Below are 19,940 nucleotides of genomic sequence, written 5' to 3' on the forward strand. Positions count from 1 at the left end.
CCACTGGGGAGTGCAAAGTCCAAATATTTGTTGAATTAATAACTCTTTGGTTGATGGGTTAAATAAGTAAAGGAATCCCAGGGAGAAGGCTCCATTGCCCTTCTCTCTCTTCCTCTGTTTTTCCCAAGCCCACCCCAGGCAGCATCACAGCCTCAGGGCTTGCACCAGAGGGCGCGGACCATGGGGAGAAGCTGCACAGGCATCTTTGGTTCCACTTTCTATCCAACTTGGTGCTTTCCCCCAGGTTGCAAGTGGATAAAAAGGGAGACAACCAAGTATAAAGTGCAAAGAACATGACATTGGGCAAGATCTGGATGTCCAAGACCCAGTCTGCGATCTGCCAAGACCTGCAGGGGGCTGGGGGGTGCCTGAAGAAGTAACACCCTGCTCTGGGCCTCCAGTTCCACATGTGTACATTAGAGGTTTGAGTTAGCTGATGCCAAAGATGTCTTTCCCAAGTTCAATGGAATGATTACAAATAGCCCTCACCTTCCCTGAGCTCCTTATTCTGCTCCTCTGACCAATACCCACTGGTCAGAAGTGGAGTCCATTTTCCCCCAAAATACCCTACCACATGCCATAATTCTAAAGGTAGACAGCACATGACTCCTCCCTCTAAATGCAGATTTCAGTAATGCTGAAATTGTCAGCCCATATTCAAGCCCGAAGCAGCCTGTGTCCCTATACAAGGTCAGGTGAAAAGGTTAGCAGGATTTAATGGGCACAAAAGGTTCTTACAGCAAATTTAAAGCTACCTCCCCTTCCGAGGGTAAGTGCTGCAGGTAAGCCTCCTTTCACTAAGTTTCAGGCAAGCACATGGAGGGAGCCCCATCAGAGGTGTAAGGCTCCTGACCTCTCTCTTCCCTCTCCCTCCCTCCCTGTGGGAGGAGGAATCCTCAACCGGATTGGTGAGTTTGGGAAAAGAAACAGCTCACCTCTTCCTCTCTCCTCCCTTTTGGGATCTGCAAACCTGCCAAACACTGGTATTCAGTCCCTCCCTGCCCTAAGAGGCAGGCCCCCATCTGAGAGGCTTGTCCTGCCACGTCTGTGCCTGGGTAGGCAAGTCTATCAAATTCAGGGGTGAAGTTCAACAAGCCCACTTGTTCACAGGCCCAAGACATGTGATCCAGCCGAACATTTACCAGTAATAAAGCTGACATTTTGATCTCTACCTGGCAGAGTCCTGCATCTCCTTGGTTCTGCTTCTTGGGCAAAGAGGAAAAGAGTATTTATATCTTTACCTCCTAAGCCCAAATATTTATTAAGTACCGTAGTAACTAATATGACGCACACATACTGCACACCTGAAGCGTCCCAGGAAGCATACCACAGGAGCCCAGTGACCTGCTCCATAAACAAGAAACTGAATTCAGCTAAAGATTCCCAGTCACAGCAACAATCAAGGTCCCCTCCCTATATTAGGACTCCGATTAAGAAAGGAAAAGGTGGGCTTCCCTGGTGGCGCAGTGGTTGAGAATCCGCCTGCAGATGCAGGGGACATGGGTTTGTGCCCTCGTCCGGGAAGATCCCACATGCCACAGAGCGGCTGGGCCTGGCCACTGAGCTTGCGCGTCCGGAGCCTGTGCTCCACAACGGGAGAGGCCACAACAGTGAGAGGCCCGCGTACCACAAAAAAAAAAAAAAAAAGAAAGAAAGGAAAAGGCACATGCGATTTCTCTCACTCTCTCACTTTATCCTCTCCACACACATACACGTGTACACACACACACACACACACACACACACACACACACACACACACACACACACATACCACTTTTTTATTCATTGTCTAACTCAAAGCAGAAGCTCAGAAAATATTCAGTAACTGATGACTTGAAGCATTCTCATTCATTAATGGCTTAACAAAACTTTACTCTAGAACTTTCCAGGGCTCCCTACTGTCCATGGTATAAAACTTGGCCTTTAGTCCCTCTGCAACCTACCTCTAATTCTGTTTGCCAGTATAACCCTTCACTCACTCATAACCTAGTCTCCAGTAACACTGAACTACTCTCTGCTTCTTATAGACAATCGCCAAAATTTTACCCATCAACCTCAGCCCAGATCACCTTGTCCCCAATGCTACATGTTTCTATCTTATGCATCTATCCAAACCCAGCTCAAATACCCCCTTAATTCATCTTGAGCCACTCTCTCTGCTCTTGTATGCCTTAGGGGTGTTAACTAATTTGGGCTATACTAGGGTTTAACAAATAAGTGAATATATTGTAGATAATAGGCATTCTCACTGTTGGAGAAATAAGTTACATATAAGGAAAGGGAGAAGGCTAGAATGAACTCTGTGAGTTTAGATTGAAATTAGAGGTATCAGCATGAACTCATGTTTTTTTAATAGACAGATGTGTTTATGCATGTGTTAAGTATACATCCATATATTTCCTAGCTATGTCTCCTGGAAGAGCCTAGAAACAACAGCACCCCAGTAGCAACATGCAGCCACATCTTGGTTTCTGAATACCATTCTCCAATAAAAGGAATCAGGGCTCCTTGGAGAAGTGACTGATTCCAGGGATTGGGCAATGAAAATACAAGATGAGCCTGGGGCAACTTGTGGTACCACAAAGTTAAGACAGTGCTGAAAAAATGATGGGGCATATCAAAAGAACACAGGAGACAACCTGAAGAAGCTCCCAATGGCCAAAGTCAGAACAATTTGAGTGATAAAAAGAAATAATGATTATTTTGGACTCTAATCCATAGAATAAAATAAATATCCATGAGTTGATACCGATAAAAATAAACAAATAACTGATTGAGAAGGGACAGCTATTTCTTGTAGGATAATTCCAATTAATACATGTAAAAATAAGAAAAATAGAAAATAATTAACTTGTTCATTAAAATGGTAAGGAGCCATCAAGGCAAACTGTGCTTCTAGATCTCCTCTCTGGCTGGTTAAATAACCCACAGTATTTAATTAAGTAAAGCTTCTCATCTCTGTTCTTACAAACTTAGCTGGGGCAAAGACCCACTTTACAGTTAGGGAAGTAGAGGTGTTGGGTGACAGACCAGGAGCTCTAGGTCCAAAATGGCTCACATTCTACCCAGCACCATCATTCTATCTCCTCATCCTCCATGGGCCTTGGAATTTCTGAATTTCATTTCTTTCCTTGAGTTACTGGTCCTTCTGTGACCTATCAAAACACTAATTACGCTTCCCCAAGAGTTTATCAGAACTCATTTGGCTGCAAGGAACAGAAAACTGAACTCAAAACATCTTAAACAAAAAGAGAATTTCCTGGCATAAATAACTGAAAAGTCCAGTGGTAGTCTAGCTTAGGACTCAAATATATCTCTCCACAATACTGGCTCCATTCACAGATGGGCTCTCCCCTCGTGGTGGCAAAATGGCTGCCAGCAGGTCTAAGCCAACATCTGATACTCTCAGCTAATCCAGCAGAAAAGACAGTGTCACAGGGGGGACTCCCCCGAAAGTCCTGGAGCTGATTTAAGTTCACTGACCAGCACTGGCTTAGATACTCATCCTTGAATCAATCACTAGGGCCAGAGGAATGGACTACACTGATAGCCAAAGTCACATGCCCACCCTGAGGGTGGGGGGAGCTACACTCAAGCCTCAAGGCATGTATATGAGATAGGAGTGGTTCCCCAAAGGAAGTTTAGATGCTGCTCCCTAAAACAAGAATGGCTCCTGTGCTGCAAAATTAACATATGTCCACTACACCTCGACTCCTTGGTCAGAGTCAACTCAGTCCTGCCTCCTCCAGCCCATCGTCTGGACATCTGTACCAGCAGTGACTTCTTTCTGCTTCAGGCACAGGCAAGTTCACACCCGTCCTTTCTGGGCACCAGGAGTCTCGTTCTCCAAAGCACCTGGGTCCCGTCCCACGCCCTCACTGCCCAGCAAAGTGCCACCGTGCCCCTAGAAAACACACCTTCACGCTGGCTCCCACCCCCTCTCGAAGCAGAGCTGAGTCACTGTGATCCCAGCCAGCTGAGCACTAACCTTGAAAGTGCTTCTCGAAGTCACTGCCTGCCAAGCTCCTGGCTCTGGCGCACTCCGGGACCTGGGGACACTGGCTTAACAGGTGAGATAATTATGTTTTACCCGTCACTCACTTCTTTATCAGTCTCACAGACCAGAACAGATAAGTGCTCCGATGCAAGAAAACACTTCTGCGGTATTTACTTGTGCTCTTTAGTGCTGGCCGGCTCTCCCTTCCCAGGCACAACTCCCAGGGACCAGCCTGCACCCTGTTATCTGGTGCCAGTCACCACGCGCTGCTGCTCTCTTGTCAACTGCCAGACTGTACGTTCCTAACTGCATTCCCCCAAGCTTCTCCAGGACCTGCAGCACCACTGCTTTCCAGATGACTTACACATGAAGGGCAACTGTCTTCACGACATCCATCCCCCTGTCTGCTCTGCAGATTCCCCAAGGCAGAGGGCTTGCCCCTGTGCCCTGGCCTGGACCTCTCTGCAAAACGTGGCTCTGGTGGGTTCCAAGGCCCATAGCATTGGTTAGATGGAGAAAAGGGGGTAGGGAAAAGCAGGGGGCATTAGGTCTCAGAGACAAGGACTTTGAGATCTTCCAATACAAACTAACATTTCATTCATTCATTCATTCAACAAACCTTTATTTAGGAGCTACTGTGTCCTGGGTACTGTAGTAGGTGCTGCAGAAGGGAAGATACACAACATAGACCAAGTCTCTTTCCTCACGGAGCATACCTTCTAGTAGACATCTGACTTACTTTTGATACCTGCTTTATTTACATTTATATTCACAACACACTGTCTCAGATACTATCCATACCTCAGTAAGTGGTATAACTATCTGTAGTCCACAGACCCCAAAAGTTGGAATGACCTTCTCAAAGCCAAGGCACAAACTCAGGTCTTCTGACTACAAACCTTACTCTCTTTCTGGGGCCTCTCCCAAGGCAGGGAGCTAGCAGGGTACAGCCTGGCACTGAGACAGACATTAACTCAACTCAGTCCCAGGCACCACTGCTAGAGATAGGAGATGTAAAAAAGAGAGACCCATCCCTGATCTAAAAGAATTTATGGTCTAAAGAGAGAGAAAGACACATAACCAACTATCATCTATGACAGGAATAAAGAACATAGAGTGGTTAAATCCAAATAGGAAGATCTCTCTGGAAAGATATACAAGAAATAATGATCACCTCCAGGCAGAAAAACTGGGTACCTGAGAAACAGGGATAGGAGGGTCATTTTTTATGTTCAAATAGTATATATTTTGAATTGTGTACTTCTCATTAAATGACACTGTGAGGATGCAATCAGCCAAATGCTGAATGTAGGAAATTCCACAGGATAAATGATCTGGTTTCTTCAACAAGCAAATAGCTCCCCCAAAAAGCAGGGAGGGGAAATATTATAGACTTAAAAAGATTTAGGAAACATCAGCCAAACATAATATATGAACCTTGTTTGGATCCAGATTTGAATCAACTTAAAAAAGAAATTTTGGGGACAACATGGAAGGTTTTTTTAAAAATAAATTTATTTATTTATTTATTTATTTTTGGCTGTGTTGGGTCTTTGTTGCTGCCCGCGGGCTTTCTCTAGTTGTGGCGAGCGGGGGCTACTCTTCCTTGCAGTGCACGGGCTTCTCATTGCGGTGGCTTCTCTTGTTGCGGAGCACGAGCTCTAGGCACACAGGCTTCAGCAGTTGTGGCATGCGGGCTCAGTAGTTGTGGCACACGGGCTCTAGAGCACAGGCTCAGTAGTTGTGGCTCACAGGCTCTAGAGCACAGGCTCAGTAGTTGTGGCTTATGGGCTCTAGAGCACAGGCTCAGTAATTGTGGCACATGGGCTTAGTTGCTCCGCGGCATGTGGGATCTTCCTGCACCAGGGCTCGAACCCCCATCCCCTGCATTGGCAGGCGGATTCTTAACCACTGCGCCACCAGGGAAGTCCCAAAAAGGAAGATTTGAATATGGACTAGCTACTAGAGGTTATTAAGGAATTATTATCAATTTTGTTAGGTATGATCATGGTACCGTAGTTAAGGTTTTTTTAAGGTCCTTATCTGCTAGAGATACATTCTGAAGTATTTACAAATGAAATAATATGATGCCAGAGATTTGTTTTTAAATATTTCAGCAAAAAATAATAATAAATAAATAAATGAATAAAGAAGTAAATGAAGGAATGAATAAATAAAGGGAAGAGTAGATGAAACAAGATTGGCAAAAGGTTGATAATTTCTGAAGCTGGATGACAGTTCCATAGGGGCTCATACTACTCTACCCTTATGGATGGTTGAAATTTCCATAATGAAAAGTTTAAATAAAAATTTAAAAATTAATTATTCCAGCCACCTAGGATGACTGAGGAGGTAAGTGTCACAGAGGAAAGGTATTTGAGCTGAGTCCTGAAGGATGACTAGGAATTTTCTAAGGGGCAAAGGGCCTTCCAGGCTGAGTAAAGATACACAGATCTATCACAAACCTCTCTCTGGGAGAACCAAAGTTATATACACTTGACCTCAAACTCAACTTACATCCCACACAAGTGCCCTCTTGCTTAATCCCCCAACTCTCTGGGACATGTAGACATAGCACCAAAATCAACCATCCTGTTCCGAATGAGAACAGAGTGTGTGGTCGGCAGCTCCACTCAGAGACCTACAAGAGGCCCTGGCGTAGCCTTCAGAGGACAGGAAGGCAATTAACCTCTCTCAACTGGGTTTTGCCTGACAAGGCAGTTTAGAAGCCAGCTGAGTTATCTCAGGGACAGAGCCTTCATTCCTCCTGAGTCATCCCAGACGCGTGCCCTCCCCAGACATACACACCAGCCTCCCCAGCAGCACCTTATAGATTTATAACCTCAGTACTGGGGGGTCCAGCTTGACGGCAGCTTGGCAGCCCAGCCCATGGGCACTAAAACACGCCCCCTCCTTCCTCCCAAGCCCCCAGCCTCAATCCCTACACAGCCCCCGCCCACCTCCAGCTGCACTCAGGAAGCTTGCTGGCTTTGCAGTCACTTCAGGACTTATCCAGGCCTGGCCTAGCTCGGATGGGTCCCACAGGTCCCTTACCTTGGATCGAAGCTGCAAGTATTCCTCTGAACCATAGGGGACACTCCTCAAGGAGGTAAGATAGTCGTAACTGATGGCAGCTGTCTGTGAACCAAGGAAGAGGAAGGCTTAGCACCAGACATCAAATATTACTCCTCTGTCCAAGGCCTGCAGCTGCAGCCCCCTGACACAGGTGGTATGTCTAGAGAAGCAGTCCAACCTCTAAGAGGCCCTGCTCCCAGATTTCGAGCTGGCTGGCTTCTTCCTGTCATTCAAGGCTCTGTACAAATGCTACCCCTGCAGAGACCCTCAATCTAAAGTTACCCCCATCCACCAGGAACTCCCAATTATTTATTATAGCAAACTACCATCCAAAATTACCTTGCTCATTTGTTTCCTTGTATATGGATGGTTTCCACTTCACTAGAAATTAAGCTCTATAAGCTCAGGGGCATGTCCTTCCTGTTCATCATCGTATCCCCTGCACCTTTCACAGTGCCAGGCTACTCTTCATTGCGGTGCACGGGCTTCTCGTGGTGGCTTCTCTTGTGGTGGAGCACAGGCTCTAGGCATATGGGCTTCAGTAGTTGTGGCACACAGGCTTGGTAGTTGTGGCTTGCAGGCTCTAGAGCGCAGGCTCAGTAGTTGTGGCGCACAGGCTTAGCTGCTTCACAGCATGTGGGATCTTCCCAGACTAGGGCTCGAACCCATGTCCCCCTGCATTGGTAGGCAGATTCTTAACCACTGTGCCACCAGGGAAGCCCTAGATTGTTTTTTTGACCCATTCATGTGAACACTCCTCAGCCAGAAGGTTCTTCAAAGCTGCACCTGTAGGGGCTTCCCTGGTGGCGCAGTGATTGGGAATCTGCCAGCTAATACAGAGGACATGGGTTCGAGCCCTGGTCTGGGAAGATACCACATGCCGCGGAGCAACTAGCCCCGTGAGCCACAACTACTGAGCCTGCGCGTCTGGAGCCTGTGCTCCACAACAAGAGAGGCCACGATAGTGAGAGGCCTGCGCACTGCGATGAACAGTGGCCCCCTCTCGCCACAACTGGAGAAAGCCCTCGCACAGAAACGAAGACCCAACACAGCAAAAATAAATAAATAAATAAATAAAATTTTAAAATATATACATTAAAAAAAAAAAGCTGCACCTGCATGGGACAGTTCGTTTCTACCCCTAAGACATATAAGATAATGCTGGGCCCAAAAAAGGCATTCGGCAAACACTTAGGAATCACTACATATGCCATGGCCTGTTTATCTATTTGCTAATCTGGAGTCTATGACCCAGTTTATGTTAAGGAGCAGGCAGTACATCTGAGCCAGGCTAGGAAGAAGACGGGACAACACTGAGTATTAAGGAAATGATTAGACAACAGCCCAGACAGACTGTGCATCAGAGTGTCTCTACACTGAGGGGAAGAAAGCATGGGCTCATCCTGCAGCAGAAAAAGGAGGAAAGAAAGCAGGATGCATGTGGCACTCTACCTACCAATGGAGCAATTATGTAGGGGTGCCTGGAACAGCCACTTTCAGCAGAGTTAAAGAGGATGCGATCACACCGGAACGATGTTCCTGAACCACTGCAGAAAGCCTCTAACAGTCAAATATTCAATTCAGATTCTGCTAGTTTGGAGCTTGGAGGGGATCGGCAAAGTTCTTCGAGGCATAGATACTCAGAGCATGAGCCCTGCATCACGAACCATTCACGAGCTCACTGGAGGCAGCCCAAGTTTTCTGGTAGAATTTACTCAAAGCTGCAAAGCTCTCTTTCCATGTGTTTCCTGAGAAGACCGCCTCCTGAGTCTGTCACTAAAATAAGGTAAGGAGGTTCTGTAAAGGTAAAGGCTTCAGAACAGAGACCCCATGCAATACCACTCTGTTTAACTTCAGGATGCCAGAGGCTGTGTGAACAGGGATACAGGCACACAGGGGTGCACACCCATGCCTGTGCAACTGTGTGGTGGGAGCTTCACACGTGTAAGGTACATGTGAATCTCCACATATGTGTGACTGGCAGGTACATCTGCTACATGTATGAACACCTGCAAGTAATACTGCAGTTCCTCTGCCCCTCCCAAAAGGTGAAGAACCTACCGTGGCAACTGCTCTGCCCACCCTGACAGCGCCAAAGTCGTTGAGGTCCAAGTACTTGTTGCTGTAGAGGTAGACGCCAGAGGCGGCAAGAGCCATGCTGGTCCACGAAGCAAGCTTGAGAGCCCTCCGGGCCATGTCCCCAGACCCTGAAGAAGGAAAGCAGAGGAAGAGGAGCAGTTAAGAGTTTCCCAGGTGGTCAAATTAAAATCCGGGCTCTGCCACTTAGACTGCATGATCTTCAGTCATTTCCTCAATCTCGCTGCACCTGTGTTTCCTCATTTGTAAAACAGGAGGATACCTACCTCAAAAGCTGTTGGGATAAGATGAGATCGTGTATGTGAAATGCTTAGTACAGTACCCAGCATAAGTCAACTGTCAAAGTCATTCTTCCTTCAACAGTACCAGGCACTGTTCTAGGCACTAGGGAGAGAGCCAAGAAAACAGACAACGTTCTTACAGTCTAGAGGGGATGACAGATCACAAGCAAACAGACATGTATTAGAATAGCAGCAGGTATTCAGTGCTGAGAAGAAAATCAAAGTGGGTAAGAGGAAGGATGACGAATATGTGATGAAGGATGCTGTTTTAGATAAGAGAAGCGAGTGCGTGTTAACGACTCTTACGGAAACTATGACTGGACCACTAAGCACACAAAGGCGTCATTAGCCCCCTGTGCCCAGGTCAGAAGTAACCACAGCCAAGATGGCAGCTGGTCAGAGCAGCCAGGTAAGCCCTCCACATCTGACTGATTTTCAAAATATTTATTTTAATTAGAATAGACAGCCCCTTTTCTAGACTGTAAGCTCCTTGAGGGCAAACACCATGGCTGTTACTACTTGTCCACTCACAGCCCTCCAGGCTGCTTTCTGGTTAGGGGCTCAAGGTCCACCTGCTGATTTGCTCCGTTTCACCAAACTCACACTCCCATTCAGTGGGACCAAGTGGGCTCCCGGCTCCCTTTCCCCACCCTACTTGTACTGCTCAGCGTGCCAGGTGGCTGCACAGACAGTCTTTGGGGCCACTGTAGCCAGTGGGCAGATTCCCCTTCAATTCCTAGGAATTCTATATCAGAATAAAGTCCTTGACCGCAGCTGCAGCTGCCAGTGGAGAAGTCCCACCCAGAAGGGCCACCATCAAGCCACCTGCAGCTGCAAACCCGGCACAAATGCAGCAGGAAAATTTAGGTCATCACCCTGTTTGCTTCTGCCCTGGACTCAGTCTGTGACCATCCCCTCCCTGCTCTGTGCCTCTGTTTCCCCTTTGTATGGAAACAATTGCTCCAAACAGCCTTGTCTGCATTTTCTTTAAAGTCTATCTTGACTCATGCCTCATAATATAGTCACAGATTTTTTTTAAGTATCCACAGGGACATATTTTTCCATTCTTTTACTTTCAACTTACACTTTATACTGTTTCTCTAAATAGCATATAGTTGATTTTGTTTGCATTTAACACAATCACTTATGTATTTGGATTTAATTTTACCATCTTCTGTGCTTTCTATATTCCTACCTGTTCTGTTTCTTTTTCTCTCCTTTCTTGACTTTTCTGGACCCAGTTCTTTTTATAATCCCATTGTTTTTCCCTTTGCAGTGTTTTTTCCTAGCCAGCATTTCTAAAGTGTGGTCAGAGGAACTCTTAAAAAAAATAAATATCTATCTGGGTGCCATTTCAAAAATGTAGATTTCTACTAGACTCACGGACATAGAAAGCAAGCTTATGATTACCAAAGGGGAAAGTGGGGGAAGGGATAAATTGGGAATGTGAGATTAACAGATACACGCTACTATATATAAAATAGATAAACAACAAGGACCTACTGTAAAGCATAGGGAACTATATTCAATATCTTATAATAACCTATAATGGAAAAGAATGTGAAAAATAATATATGTGTATAACTGAATCACTTTGCTATACACCTGAAACACTGTAAATCAACTATACTCCAAAAAAATAATAATAATGATAATGATGTAGTAAAGTAAAAAAAAAAAAAAAAAAGTGCAGATTTCTGAAGTTCACCCCTTGGCCCACTGAATCATCAAAGCTGGGGGTAGGACTCAGGAATCTGCATTTTAATAGGAAATATATTGGGTTATTTTTATGCAAAGTTTGAGAACCACTCTTCTAAATATTTCATTTTTAATAAAGAGAGGCTTCACATGTTCAAATTCATCAGTGAAACCATGCCCCCTTCCAAGTTTATCCTACCCACTCACAACCCCAGATGACTGCATTCACCCAACAAGGATGACTGCAGCAATTTTTTTTTTTTTTTTTTTTTTGGCTGCATTGGATCTTCGTTGCTGCACGCGGGCTTTCTCTAGTTGCAGTGAGTGGGGGCTTCTCATTGCGGTGGCTTCTCTTGTTGCAGAGCACGGGCTCCAGGCACATGGGTTTCAGTAGTTGTGGCATGTGGGTTCAGCAGTTGTGGCTCGCGGGCTCTAGATCTAAGGCTCAGTAGTTGTGGTGCATGGGTTTAGCTGCTCCGCGACATGTGAGATCTTCCCGGACCAGGGCTTGAACCCGTGTCCCCTGCATCAGCAGATGGATTCTTAACCACTGCGCCACCAAGGAAGTCCCATGCAAGCAATTTTTTTTTTTTTTTTTTTTTTTTTGCGGTACGCGGGCCTCTCACTGTTGTGGCCTCTCCTGTTGCGGAGCACAGGCTCTGGACGCACAGGCTCAGCGGCCATGGCTCACGGGCCCAGCCGCTCCGCGGCATGTGGGATCTTCCCAGACCGGGGCACGAACCCATGTCCCCTGCATCGGCAGGCGGATTCTCAACCACTGCGCCACCAGGGAAGCCCAGCAAGCAATTATTTTTAAGGGGATAATTTAAGAAACTCATTTCTTTCACCAAAAGCAAATGCTCTGGCCCACCTCCTGGGAGCAGTTCCTAACTCTGCAAGAAAGGGGTTTATAAACAAAAAGAATAAATTAAACCTTGCTTTGCAGTGTCCCCTTTCTTTACATCTTCTTTGTTTTATGAAAACTTCCTTACCCCATCCCTCGTTCCTTTCAGATGAGAGAGAGCACAGTGGTTGAGAATGAGCACTCCAGAATCCAGTGGGCCTGAGTTTGAGTCCCGACACCATCACTTACACATTGGGTAAGCAGGGGCAGACTGCTAACTCTCTCTCAATCCCATGACCTTGTCTGTAACATGGGGATGATCATAGCAGTGCCTACTTGATGAGGTGGTCAGGAATGAGCAAATGTTTAGCAAGGTGTTTAGCAAGGTGTCACCTACACAGTTAAGAACACAGTAGCAATTACTATTGTTGGGAACCTTGGACCAAAACCGCCCACCCTGGCCAGGCAAGGTAATAACCACTTGCATGAGTTGTCTCACAACAGGAGGTCCCAATAAGGAGCAGGATACTGACAAGCTGCCACCAAAGAAGAATTGGGGAGGGGCCAAGAGAAGGGAGGAGACCCGCGCCCATAATATGTCCTGCCAACCTCCCAGAAACCCTCACGCGGGAAACCATCTTGGCTGAGAGATGCACGTGCCACCAGGAAGGACTCTGAGTCAGACCAAATATGAGCACAAAGAAGATGATTGGCCAGAGACTACCCGGAAGGCTAAAACCCACCCCACACCCCCCCCCCCGCCGCGCCATAAAACCTGAGACCGCGAGCCACGTGGCAGAGCAGTCCTCCTGGGTTCCCTTTCCCTGCTGCTCTCCGTTGGAGTGTCCCTTCTCAATAAAGCCCTTTGTTTTGTCAGTCTCCTTGGACAATTTATTTCCGAGTTAGACAAGAGCCCATGCCCGGACCCTAGAAGGGGTCCCCCTCCAGTAACAGTATTACCACCACCGCCATTGTGGTTGTTGTTATTCTGTCTTCACCCAATGCCAGGCTTAGTAAAGGATCTTGTTACTCCCCTATCAACTTCTGCACGCCCCACTTCTAGCATCTTGGCAGTCCCCCACCTAGCCCTACCTTTTCGTCTTGCTCTCTACACCCTCAGCCTGTAGTATTTTCTATCGAAAGGGGCAGCACGCTCAATGTCCCCTCCACCTTGTTTCTGCCAAGACACAGGTTGCCAGTTGGACACGGACGCAGGCCTTAAATTAGGCTGAGTGCCCTCAACTCCTCACACACCTTCCTCCTTCAAGATCATCAGTTCGAAAAGGTCCATGAGGGGTGATCCAGGGACCTTCCTTGTGGGGCCTGCAGAAAAGCCCACACTAAGAAGGCAGTACAGAGCAACCGGTGGTCAGGAACTCAGCCTCTGGAGCCGGGAAGAGCCTCGGCTCTACTGCTCACCAGCTGTGTGACCGTGAGCAAACCACAACCTCTTAGAGCCTCCATTTACAAAAGGGGCTCTTGATAGTACCTACCTCATAGGGTCATTGTGGGAATTAAATGAGATGCTGCTTTAACAGAATGCCTACCATGCTCAGTAAATGAGACTTCTTCTCCTTATTGTTATTTTAAACTTCATTTCTTCTTCTCTGAAAAGCTGAAGAGCTTATATAGAAGAACTCCTAGCACTCAGGGACCAGAATTCAGCGCAACCTTGTACAATTAATAAAGGAGGTGGGAGAAACCCATCACATCTTGCCTGAACCATTCAACCATTCCCCATTCCAAACACTTCCCCACATCCCAGCCAACCTTCACTCTGCCACACAAGTCATCATCATCCTAACCCACAAGTGCATTCTTAACACTCTTACCTACCCACTCTCTATCAAAAAGTCCAAATTCTCTAGCAAGGCATTCAAGGCCCACCCCATTCTCATCCCAACCCACCTTTCCAGCTTCATCTCCCAAAATATCCCCCCACACTCAATCCCGCATTATCCCTCTATGAAGTTTTGTCAGCCAATCAGAGTTCCTTGCTCCTTCCTCTCTGGTCTCATTGTACACTGATTTTACCTCTAATAATCTGGCCCTATATCTGCCTCTTCCACTAAATGCAAAGGGCAGAATTCACTAATAAATAATAAGTGAGTAAATAAGTCTGCTAAAAAAAAAAAAAAGAGACTGAATGAATGAATGAGAGAGTGAAACTTTCTCCAGTCTATTCTCAACATGGAAACAAGTCAAACTCTGCATTCCTCTGCTCTAAACTCTCCAATGGCTCCCACCTCACTCAAAGTGAGACAGGAGGGAAGGGGACAGGGCACAACCTTTAAAAGAATGACACAGGGCTTCCCTGGTGGCACAGTGGTTGAGAGTCCGCCTGCCGATGCAGGGGACACGGGTTCGTGACCCGGTCCGGGAAGATCCCACCTGCCGCGGAGCAGCTGGGCCCGTGAGCCATGGCCGCTGAGCCTGCGCGTCCGGAGCCTGTGCTCCGCAATGGGAAAGGCCACAACAGAGACAGGCCCGTGTACTGCAAAAAAAAAAAAGAATGACACAGCCATTGAGGATATGACATCAACTAGTTAGAACCAATTAGGCCCAAGATGGCAGAAGATTCGACTTCCAGTGGACCTCGAGCCTCATCATATGCTCATTGTGATACATTAGCTAAATGACACACCCAAAGGCGCCATGACAGTTCAGAAGCTGATCACAAACGGCCAAAAAGTGGGTGATGATCTAATTCCTGGAAATCCCCCCCCTTCCCCAAAATGACTGGAATAATCCTCCCACTTACTGGCCTATGAAATTACTCAGCCCATAAAAACTAACCACCCCATATTTCAGGGTCTCTCGCCTTCTGAGACGGCCCACAATCTGTCTATGGAGTGTGTATCTCACTAAATAAACCTGCTTTCCCACTTAGTTCTCAGGCCAGAGCCCCCTTGCCTGCCTGCTTATATTCTTCACAAGTGTCCTATATTAATGAATCTACTTCTTGCCTATCACTTTGCCTCTCACTGAATTCCTTCTGCACTGAGACATAAAGAACCTGAGCTTCAGTAAGTCCTGACACCAGGTGAGTGACTTTAATTAAAAGACAGTGGGTTCGAGTCCCAGCCCGTGGGTTCGAGTCCCAATAGGAGTTTTGGCTGGATTCGAATCCCATCTGAGGTGCAATTGGGTTCGAGTCCCAATCTGAGGTATGTGGTTTCAAAGGAGCCAAGGCCTTGGCGTGACCTGAGAGGGCCTTCTTGATCTGACTCCCCAGTTCCCTCCAGGGTTTCAGGCCATTCCACTGTCTCCCCTTGCTCACTTCACCCCAAAGCCACCAGCCTCCCTGCTATTCCTCCAACACGCCAGGCACATTCCAGCCTCAGTGCTTTTGCACTTGCTATTCTCTCTGCCTAGAATAGGGCTCAGCGAACTTTTTCTGTAAAGGACCATATAGAAATATTTTTGGCTTTGCAGGCTATAACATCTCTGTTAGAACTACTCAACTCCGGCATTGTAGTGCAAAGCAAAAGACAGCCATAGACACTATGTAAAGTAATGGGTGTGGTCAGATTTGGCCTGCAGGCTATGGTTGGCCATAACCTTGCTTAGCACATGGAATAGGTGCTCCAAAAGTATTTACTGAATGAATGAATTAATGAATGGGTAAACTATACCCTATGAGACCTGTACAGAGTCAGTAACAACACAGATTCCCAGGTGAGAATCACAAACTGGAGCTGCCAATTTGACAGCCATCCTCCTCCAGTCACCCCCAACATCCCTCCCAGACTTCCCTCCCCGAACCCCATCCTCCTCAGGTTGCACCATCCTCCAGGCCTGTCCCTCTAGGTAATGAGGCCACCCCAGCCTTAAGCCCACCTCTGAGTGGGGAAGCAGTAGCAAAGCAGACACAACTCCCAAGACCCAGTTTTCATGCAAACGTCCTCAGTAATAAAAGAGGTGGAAATTGAAAAACATAAAATAGATGATATAGGAGTCAAACTGTGTCTAAATAGACTGGAGCTGGAGTTTCCCATAAGGTGTCAGTGAGTCTTTAACATGTCAATGAGTTGCTTTCCTCGGGGTAGCAATTTTAAAAGACCCTGTCAGCCGTGAAATATGTCTGTCAATGAAAAACCCCTTTCATTATTAAATCTTTTGCTAATGAATCACCTGCCCTGTTCTGTTTACTTGCGTTTTTTGACTTTCACCTGAGTTGTTTCTCATAACAGCACATCCTTTTTTTTTGGTTGGGGGTGGGAGGGGGAGGTGCCTGGGGCCACTGGACCCTAAAACCTAACCATTAGATAATAATATTAGCAATAACTGACCTTTACACAGCCCTTTGCACTCATTATCTCATTAGTTATTCCACACAACCCAGTGAGGTAGACAGATATTACTACCATCCCCAGGTATAAATCAGGAAACCAAGGAGCAGAGAGGGTGAGTGATTTGTCCCAGGTGGCTCAGCTGGTAAATGGCAGAGTAGACCTTCAGCCCTTTCTCTTTATGGCACGTGACCTTCCTGACAGGGACTCGCAGACCTCCAATCCCCAACATTCTTAACCCCATTCTCAAGTAACTGCATCAGTCACTATGATTTCTGACCCTCTACCACCCCCAAACAGTGCCAGGCACAGGGAAGACACTGCTTGGCACCCTGGAAGTCAACAGCATGTCACACATCAACCAAAGCACCTCACTAGAAACCACCAATTCCAGGCTATGAAACATTTAGGAGAGCTGTGTTATTGTCAAATCAAGGATGAGCATGGAATCCATCTCGCTGGACCACAGGAAACATACTAGCAAGCATTGAGACAAGGCAAGAGGAGAGTCTGGGAAGTTCTACAAATTAGAAGTTGATGGTCAAATGAAATTCCACCCTCTGTGCAGAACTAAACAGAGAACCAAGCACTTACTGTTCACAGGGCTAGGCCTTTTCAGCTACTATCCACCTGCTGCCTCCTCCCCAGGCCACATTACAGGACAGTAAGCCTAGAATCACCGCGCCCTGTTTGCTGCACAGGTGAGAATGGCCACAGAGGAAAGAATTTAGGGCTCCAATCCCATTAATCCCATAAAGTGACCACAGCTCCTCCTCCCATTTCCTAGAGAGACCGTTAGACAAACGAGCAGTATTTCTTTTGGTCTGCTCCCAAGACTGGAAAAGACCCAATAATACATTTGGAGACAGTGATCTGGTTTTCAGGGAAAATTGGTTACTGATGTAGATAAAAAGCAACCAAGTTGGATGATACCATCATGTTTCATATCAATGCTGAGGGATCATCTAGTTGACCTGAGCAGGTTTATAGCCTGCCCTGCCCTGCCCTGTAGATAGGAATATAATCCAAATGTAATCACTCTCTTTCCTAGTGTTTGATGCCCAGAAGGTGATTCAGTCAATATTGATTAAAGGAATCCCCAACTGATGCCGAAGTCCCAGAGTAGACAGGAAAAATAAATCTCATCCAGGCAAGGAATAGAATTCTCCACTTACTTCATCCAGAGATAGGGGGACTCAGGGAGAACAGTGGAAAACCAAGCACAAAGCGTGAGTAGCAGGTAAGAGGAGAAGAGTGAGTGAGATTGTAAGCAGAAATGTACGGTGCCAAGTGCTTAAACATCTCATGTAACTCTCACAACTACATCCTGGGGTGCATCCTATTACAGCTTCATTCTACAGATCAGAAAGCTGAGTTTTAGAAAAGGTAAAAAACTTGGCTGGGAAGCTAAGTGATGCAGCCAGAACTTGAATACAGGTGTGTCTGCTCCAGCCAAGAGAGCGCAAGGCGGACGAGAACAGGGCTTGCTGGGCCCTGAGGTGGGTCCCTGAAGTGCCTCTGATGTAGATAGCTAAACTGAGATGGCTTATTCAGTGAGTTGGGTGGAAGTGGGGGGGGGGGGGCAATGCATGAACCAAGCACTATTCTTGTCTTATAGGTCCCTTGTGTGACAAGAAAATAAGTGTATATCAGAAAGGGAAAAAATGTAAACTCTCCCAGCAGAGGTCAAAGTTTACATCCTGAGGGCTGCTGAGAAATGGCCAAAGATGCAATATGATGTAACCCAGGAAAATTGACACAAGTGTAGACTACATGAAAATCTGTATATAATGTGGGGGAAGAAACAGTGAAAAAGTAATATGTACATGCTTACTAACGCTACCGAAGTTAAACTGGCAAGACAGAACAGAAAGGCCCAGGACCAGGAGTGACGAGTTGGTGCTTTAAGTTCACAGGAATTTTTCCTACAAAACAGTGATACTCCAAAGTATGTTCCCAGACCAGCAGCATCCGTATATCCTAGGAGCATGTTAGAAATGCAAATGCTCGCTCCCCACCCCAGACCTACTGAATCAGAAACTTGGGGGATGGGGTCCAGGTTTCTGTGTTGCAACAAGCCCTCCAGGTGATTCTGATGCACGCTAAAGTTTGAGAACTACTGCTTAAAGAAAACGTGTGAAGGCACACATAAAGTCTAATTCACTTTCAACTCCGCAAATATTTCCTGAGCAGCCACTAAGTGCTAAGGATCATGGAGGTGATCAATAAGTACTTGTTGAATCGAATGACTTCATAGTTAGTAGAAAGGAAATGCCACTTAACCTGGGGAGAGAGCTGTACTAGGCGTCTTCTATAGGCTGCTCTCCATATAGCGCTGTCATCAGCACACGTTTACTGTGAGATCCGGAAGCTCAGGGCCCCACCAAGTGCTATAGATACGGCGCGCTCCGGGGTCGCGCAGGCCCCTGCGGAGGGCAAGGATACCTGCGCGCCCCTGCTCTGATCCAGCCTGCGCTCCAGCCCCGGACACCTGCGCCTAGGAGCCCACAGACCACCAAGGCTGAGGAGGTCTGGGTGAGCCACCTGCTGCCTCCCTCCAGCTCCAGCTCTGCCTACACGCAGGACTGCGCCACGCTTCCACCCAATGGTGAGCCAGGCTGGAGAGTCGCGGCAGAGGTGATGGGGCACTGCCAGTCACCCGAGTCACGTGGCCGCGCGCCGGGCCCCGGATGATAAGGTCACCGGCCCAGGGTTCCCTCCCGGCTGGAGGCCCCAGCAGAGGCGGGCGCCGGGCGCGTCCATACTGGCTTACCCGCGCCCCGCGGCCCTGGCAGCACGGGCTTTGCGCGGGCCTCCGAGGAGCTGCCCCTACTCACCCCGTGGCAAACAGAGACGCGGCGCCCGGCTTCCAGCAGCAGCCTGGTGGCGGGAGTTCGCGGGGAACTTTGCTTGCCGCCACCTCCGGATTGCTCTTAGTGAAGCCGGGGCGCCGCGCGGCCTGCCGGGAGTTGTAGTTCTTGGTTCCCTAAGCCGCGGGGACAAGGGCCAAAGAACAGCCGCGGTCGCCCTGGACCGCTCCACCTAGGGAGGCAGAGGGGTCACAGACACTTGACCTGTCAGATAGCCTGTTTCTTTGCCTGCGCTGAGGCCAGGATCCTTCCTGAAAACTTATTTTCAAGAAGCTATCCAAATTGGTCATAGATTTATGTTCAGTAGGAGGATGGAGTCGTGGGTTTGTGTATTACAACAGGCAAAGAAGAATTTTACTGACAGTTGCTGAATAGTAAGAAAGTGCTGATCGATCTTAGTCATTTTATCCCCCATTCATTCATTGACCTCTATTTACTGAATGTTTGTTTATAAGATGTACTTTGGAGACAATCATCAGACCTTCATTCCTTCTACAAACATCTCTTGAGCTACTTCGTGGGGGAACAGAGATGGGGTGGAAGATTGATCTATCAATTCAATGCAATTCTAATAAACTTTCCAACAGGATTTTCTCTGGACGTTTACAAGCTAAGCTAAAATTTACATGGAAAAACAAAGGACAAAGCATAGCCTAAACACTCTTGAAGAAGAGTAAAATGTTTCAAGGGCTTACCCTTACATATATCAACATTTATTATGAAGCTATAAAAATTAAGACTATGGGATATTAGTATAGGGATAGGCAGAGAGGGAAAATAAAA

General features: G+C 47.1%; 1 protein-coding gene across 4 annotated transcripts in view; it reads right to left on the bottom strand.

The window, feature by feature from the left end:
- ADCK1 (aarF domain containing kinase 1) overlaps nucleotides 1–19,256 on the bottom strand; it is a 113,010-nt gene extending 93,754 nt beyond the window's left edge. For 3 of the 4 annotated variants that reach the window (XM_079914847.1, XM_079914845.1, XM_079914848.1), the window contains exons 1-3: nucleotides 19,125–19,256; nucleotides 9,137–9,282; nucleotides 7,055–7,138 (exon numbers count right to left, since the gene is read on the bottom strand). In XM_079914847.1, the coding sequence (XP_079770973.1) occupies nucleotides 7,055–7,138; nucleotides 9,137–9,271 (219 nt within the window). In that variant the 5' untranslated portion in view covers nucleotides 9,272–9,282; nucleotides 19,125–19,256. Of the gene's footprint in view, nucleotides 1–7,054; nucleotides 7,139–9,136; nucleotides 9,283–19,060 lie in introns of all 4 variants that reach the window. The other variant, XM_079914846.1, reaches the window with a different exon arrangement.
- Between the last annotated feature and the right edge of the window lie 684 nt (nucleotides 19,257–19,940).

Source organism: Stenella coeruleoalba (assembly GCF_951394435.1).
Source record: "Stenella coeruleoalba genome assembly, chromosome: 2".
In the NCBI taxonomy this organism is placed as follows: domain Eukaryota; kingdom Metazoa; phylum Chordata; class Mammalia; order Artiodactyla; family Delphinidae; genus Stenella; species Stenella coeruleoalba.